Genomic DNA, 6,863 nt, shown 5'->3' with positions numbered 1-6,863 from the left:
AACGGCGTTGGCTTTGCCAGTTCACAAGCAAACCCTGCCTTGCACGTGCCCAAGTCTAGGGCAGCCTGGAGAGTAAAAAGAAATTATCATGATTATTTATAATAAAAGTTGTGTTGTAGTTATCAATAATGATAATGATGATAATAAAAACAATAACAGCAGTAAAAGTAAACAGAGTAACAACACTAATAATAATAATAATAATAATAATAATAATAATAATAATAATAATAATAATAATAATAATAATAATAATAATAACAATATCAATATAAGTACCAATACTACAACTAATAACAATAACAACTTTCAATTTTATGTTTCTAAATCTGTTAGCTTTTTTTTTTTTTTTGTGTGTGTGTGTGAAATGTCTCAGCACATAGATGGCTCTCCTAGTGCTTGGCCACAAAGGAGTCAATTAGTAGACCTTGTGACCTGATTTCACTTTCCCTTGAATTGGCAGATTTTTTTTCTTTTCTTTTCTTTCTTTTTTTTAATAATGTTATGAATATGGTGTTACTCTTATTATAGACATTATAATTACTGTAATGTTATAAACATTAGTAACAGCAATAGAAGATAATGTAAAATATTTTCAAAAATCAACGAAAAGAGTAAACAGGCGAGACAGGCAGAGCTCGTAATGGGCTCATTGGTGACTTGGTACAAGTGTAACTATATGTGTATAAAAACAATTAATAAAGTAAACTTACAGTGGCCATAGCATGTACGTAAATGCAATGACCATCGCATTCAGGCTAACTTTGATATTATTATTGTTGTTGACATTTTGATTATGATAATGTTATTAGAAATACTAATAGCAATAAAAACAATAAAGATTTTTTTCCAAAAATCAAAGAAAAGTAAAGGCAATCAATAAACAGAAAGACACACTGGACATTGCATGTATTCTTCCCATCCCATCAACAATGGGTTAATGCTTCCAATATTACCAAATTGCTTAAACTTCTTATATACAGCATGTATGATTTATTTTTTTTTTTCTTACTGCTTGTTATCACCATAATATAATTAATTAGAATATATTTCAAACCAAATACACTAAAAACTGCAAATTTGTAAATCTTCCCCAAGAAAACAATGCTTAAATAATAACTCTTTGGCAATACTGGCTAAGCTTCAGGGGTCAGGAGACATTATTATGCAGGTTGCTTAACTCATTCCTCCAAATGACATGACATTCACACGATGGACCAACTGGTCACTTGCCCACGTGACATGAGTTGATGTCTGGCCAAGTGTGTATTTTTACCACTGACTACGGAAGTCCATAATCCTGACTTCCATCCCAGCGTGTTTCAGTCTCAATAGCTCATGGCCTGTGCTGGATATGAGCCAGAGAAAGTGGTATTTTGTGTAATTCTTGCTGATCACTTACAAATTTTTTTGTTATGGCTTGCTATCAAAATAAGGCTGATATACAAGTATAGAAATGAATAAATTGCGCTAATACATGCTTTGCAAGATTAAATGTCATTCTCCACAGGTTATTTAGTGCAAACGCTGGAAGCACCTTCATACTTCAGAATATTTTGAATATTCTATTGTTTTTCTCATTATCATCATGACCAAAATTTATAAACCTATTACATATTATCTATAAGGAGAAATTATTCTATTTTCTGGTTCCTTCAAACCTAAAAAATGTAATAAAAATCTGGATCATTGGAACACATCAAATAGCAGGCATGTAATTATAAACAAAAATATCTAGTATTAAATAAAAATCACTATGCTTCCTCCAACTCAATTCTTCCTTTCTCTCTTTCTAACCTGAGGCGTTGCCCATCCCACGCGGCACAGCCCCTCGTCGGATACAGTGGCCTCGTAGTAGTACTTGCCCTTGCCCACAACCCCCTTAGTGCAGCGGACGCCCTGCCAGGCCTTGGGGTCACGCGACTGGCACCGCAGGCCATCGGGCGTCACTGCCATGCCCGCATCACGGTCAAAGAAGCTCATAAGCCAGTGGGGTGCTTTGTGGGGGAGATGAAAAACAAGAAAAAAGAGAAACATTAATTTTTTTTAATATTGAGTTACACCATGGGCTTAAAGTAAAAGAAAGAAAAGAAAAGAAAAGAAAAAAAAAAAGCACAACAAAAAAAATTGTGACCAATTATAATTCAGTCCTAATGGTTCATAACTTAAAGACAAAGAGAAAGGAAACAAACTCTAACCAGGTAAATATACAACTAACAAGCTTTATTTACTCTCAAGAAAATCAAAAGTTGTGAAAAAACACAAAAAGAAATAAAGCAATTTAATTATCATTATTAAAAGGTTTAATATGTACTTTTAAAAATAGAGGCAACATATTCATTACAAGTAGCAAAAAAAAAAAAAAAAATCATATTATATCATATCTAAAAAATAAAAATGCCAAACTACTTCTTTTCATTCCTAAAGCTAATCTAACCGATGAAATAAGGCACAGCTCTTAAAATAAACATCCTATTCACATTCTAGCAATTCTTTAAAAAATCACTATTATCCCCCCCCCCCAAAAAAAATAGACTAAAGAAAAAAAAAAAATGTCACAATAAATACAACTACAACAACAATCATAAAAAGGATGGAGAAAAAAAATAATAAAACATAAATTTTTAAGAAACAGAGACAAACCAACAACCCCATTCCCTACTCACAGACTTCCTTGTTGACCTTGGACGTCTTGCCCTGCTGGATGTCCTTGAGCGTCTCCCACACGATCTGCAGGATGGGCAGGCAGAAAGCTCCCGTCTTGCCACTGCCTGTTTCTGCGGCCATCAGCACATCTCCACCTCCTAAGATGAGGGGCACAGCTTCGTTCTGCACATCCGTGGGGAGTCTAGGGGTATGGGGGAGATTGAGCATTTATTTTCAGGGGATGGAGGGGGTTTGTCTCTCTGTTGATCTATACATGTCTACATATGTTTGTCACATGTGTACCTTATGATCACTTTCTCTTCTCTCTCTTACTCTAAATATATATAAATATATAAGATCTGACTCTTTACTTACGTCCAGTCCATCTCCTCGACAGCTTTCGCTATCTCTGGCATTACGCCCATTTCTGGAAGGAAGAAAATAAGTATAATACTTTGGCCTTTAATATATCCAATTGTATCTTCTATACATTCTAGAGAAAATGCACTACATAAACCTCAAATCAATTAAACTATAGCTTATTCATGCAATAACTTTCATTTCTATGCCTATTCAATATCTATATGATTTACCCTAAAAAACCAAAGCCTCCTAAATCAGGCATATGTAAATTTTTCCTCGCATTCAAGATGCCTCAATAGAGCATCCACTTTTAAAAACTGGCTGGCTCTCTTTGGGTGTGAATGGAATGTAATTTGGGGAAACTAGTAGATTAGGTATTGTTTGGCACCTATTTTCCATCCTCAAGGTTAGAGAAGAGAGCCAGTGTGCTTGGATGGCTTATCTCCCTATCCAATCCTCTCTATATCCCCCCAAGCCATCAGAGACAAGTACACTCACCATTCCTTCCCTCCACCCCCCCAAACAATTTCCATTCATATAGTCATTTTCCAGCATTGCCAAGCTATTTGCAACATTACTCTGTTTTTTACTTTGTATTTCACATATCCACAAATACATGATAAATGAATGATTCATTACTATATACCCTACCCTGATGTATTTCTTAATGTCTTTTCTCTTTTTTTCAGTACAAAAGGGTTACCAATGGTAATCATTTAACATAAAAGCATGAGCCTTTGAAGTATGCATACTGAACTCATCAAGCAATAAAGACCAAATATGTTCCTGGTAGAAGTTGATATATCCTACTTTGGCAACTGTGGTAAGGATAGGCTGAGAAACTGGGTCATCAGAGGTAACTGTCATGAAAAAAACTATGAACCTCCCTTGTCATCATAGGTTACCAAACTATGAACTGTTGAACTGTGAGCTTCTATACATTTGTTTTGCTAAATTATAGCTAATTTTAAAGTGGCTTAGGTCAGAATGACAAGTCTAGAACCACTGTGAGCAGATTTATCAAGCAGACTTCCAAGGAAAAGAGGTTCCTCAGCCAAAGTTAATAATAGTCATTTGGGCTCTCATATCCCAGAGTGAGACATGGCAGGTCAGGTAACACTGTGTATTTCACAGAAATAGCTAAAACAAATGTAACAGCACTTTTCTTGACATGTACTTGTACTTACTCTATAGCTAAATATTATTCAAGCAATTGTATTCCTGAGCAACAAGTTCATCAGCAACAAGTTTATAAAGTTTGGTTTGGATTCCATTTGATACAATGGATATTCTTGGTGTGACATACTGTCTGCTTGATTTTGCTCATGTGTGTCAGCCGTTGCTGACTCAGATGAACCGAGTCCTTGCCCGCCGTGATGCCCAGCCACAGCAGTAACCTCCAGGCGACAGTTGCAAGTTCTCGCGCCCGGGCGGGGTGCGACCCGCCGACCTCTCCGATGAGAGGCCGACACGTTACCACTGTACTAGCCCAGAGGCTAGTACAGTGGTAACGAGTGGACAGTGTTGGCAGTGTTGTGAGATATTATCACATCTAACCAATATTCTAGACAATCAAAACTTGTTAGAGGAATAGGGATATGATGTGCAAAGAGTGCGGTAAGACTGCCAATGAGCAGTGAATCTGTACCATAGCAAATATATACAAGTTATTGTACTGTACATTCTTGCTGAGCTCTATCTTGCCGAGCATACCAAGATAAAGCCAACATTCACCAACCCAAAAGGCACATTTTTCTTCTACATAGTCACTGTGTATCTTTTAAAATAACCCATAATCATAGCAACACTGTCAAGGAATAAAGTCTCCTCATGGTCTGAAATTTACATGGGCAAAGTATTGTAAACAATTATATAATTAACTGATAAAAAAAAAGAGTAGAAGTACACTGATTTGTGAGCTACCTCTTTGCTGGTAGGTCCAGCTTTTTGTTTACTTTGGTGTACTCACATAGCTTATTGCTCCATAGTTTGCCCTCTTGTATCTATATGCCAGTGTTTAGTATTCATCATTTTCTACACCCTGCATGAGGAAATTTAGAGAGAGAGAGAGAGAGAGAGAGAGAGAGAGAGAGAGAGAGAGAGAGAGAGAGAAGAGAGAGAGAGAGAGAGAGAGAGAGAGAGAGAGAGAGAATTCAAAGTTGCATAAAAGCTTGAGTTGATAGGCTGCTGGAAATTGGTGGCATCTGCAAAGCAGGTGTATGTGGAATATGCTGTAAAAAAATATATATACATTTCCAGATTATATAGTATTTTATATTGTAGACTGTTTTCATATGTGGTCTACTGAGATATATAAAACGAGTGACTAGTAACAGTAACATACAAAGGGCAATGTCTGTTGAATAGTTTACAGGAGTTCCAGTCACACATGTACTGTGTGGAATTCTCTATCTAAGCACAGCAGGGTAGAGTGCGCAATTGATATCAGGGCACCAAATGCTGAGTCTGTCAGACACTCTTTCTGTTAATGTACCGAGGGCAATGCACAGAGGAAGAGGAAATGGACACTGCCATCTTATAGAGAGAGAGAAAAAAAGAAACATATATAATATATATATATATAATAGCTATATATATATATATATATATATATAATATTTATATATATATATATAAAAATATATATAATATATATATATATATTAATATAATTTTTTTTTTTTTTTTTTTTTTTTTTTCTATAATAAATATTTATATATATTAATATATATATATATAGTGTAAATATATATATAATGTATATATTTTTTTAATAATAAATTTTAAAAAAAAAAAAAAAAAAAAAAAAAAAAAAAAAAAAAAAATAAAAAAATTAAAAAAAAAATTTATTAAAATTTTAAATTTATTAAAAAAATTTTAAAATATTTAAAAAATTTTAAAAATTATTTAAAATATATTATTTTATATTAATTTTTTAATTTTTTTTAATATATAAAATATAAAATAAATAAAAAATTTTTTAAAATTTTTAAAATTTTTTTTTTATAAATTTTTTTTAAAATTTTAAAATTAAAAAAATTTAATAAAATAATATTAAAAAAAACAAAAAAATTTTTTTATTAAAAATTTTTTTAAAAAAAAAATTTTTTTTTAAAAAAAAAAAAAAAAATATTTAAAAAAAAAAATATATATAAAAAATTTTAAAAAATTTTTTTAAAAAAATTATAAAATTTTTATATATAATATATATATATAAATAATATATTTTTTATATATTTTTTTTTTTTTTTCTTTTTTCCCCTCTCTCCTAAAAAAGGGGGCATGTCCTTTCCCTTTTCCTCTGTGCATTGCCCTCGGTAAAAAAAAAAGGTTACAACCCTTTTGTGCCCCTGCTACAAGGGCCCCCCCCTGCTGTGTTTAATAGAATTCCACACAGTACATGTGTGCTGAACTCCCGTAAAAATAAATTTAACAGACTTGCCTTTGTATGTTACTTTTAGTCCTTCGTTTTATATATTCAGTAAACCCCAAAAAAAGTCTTACAAATAAAATACTTTTTGGGAAAAGTATATATATTTTTTAAACTTTCCACATACCCTCTTTGCAATGCACAATTTCCAGCAGCCTTTCACTCAATTTTTAAAATTTTTTTCTCTCTCCCCTCTCCTTTTTTCCCCCCCCCTCTCCTCCCCTCCCCCTCCCCCCTCTCCCCCTCCCCCCCTTTTCCCCCCTCTCCTCTAAAATTTTCCCCATCATGTTTTTACTCCTCTATAAACTCCTTACTACATGGGTCCCTCAAAAACCTAACTCCCAAAAACCCCTTCACTTTTTTTTTTTTCCCCCCCCTTTTTTTTTTTTTTCCCCCTCTTTTTGGCCCCCCCCCCTTTTTAAAA

The 6,863-nt window shown here is 33.3% G+C and overlaps 1 protein-coding gene across 1 annotated transcript in view; it reads right to left on the bottom strand.

Moving 5' to 3' along the window:
• The window catches only part of LOC119583612 (ATP-dependent RNA helicase Ddx1-like), a gene marked incomplete in the record, with an annotated part of 25,906 nt that overhangs the window by 15,577 nt on the left and 3,466 nt on the right, over positions 1-6,863 (bottom strand). The window contains 4 exon segments of the mRNA XM_037932191.1: positions 34-65; positions 1,798-1,997; positions 2,667-2,848; positions 3,022-3,073. Coding sequence (XP_037788119.1) covers positions 34-65; positions 1,798-1,997; positions 2,667-2,848; positions 3,022-3,073 — 466 coding nt within the window.

Source organism: Penaeus monodon, chromosome 17 (assembly GCF_015228065.2).
Source record: "Penaeus monodon isolate SGIC_2016 chromosome 17, NSTDA_Pmon_1, whole genome shotgun sequence".
NCBI lineage: Eukaryota > Metazoa > Arthropoda > Malacostraca > Decapoda > Penaeidae > Penaeus > Penaeus monodon.
This window is presented reverse-complemented; position numbering and strand designations above follow the sequence as displayed.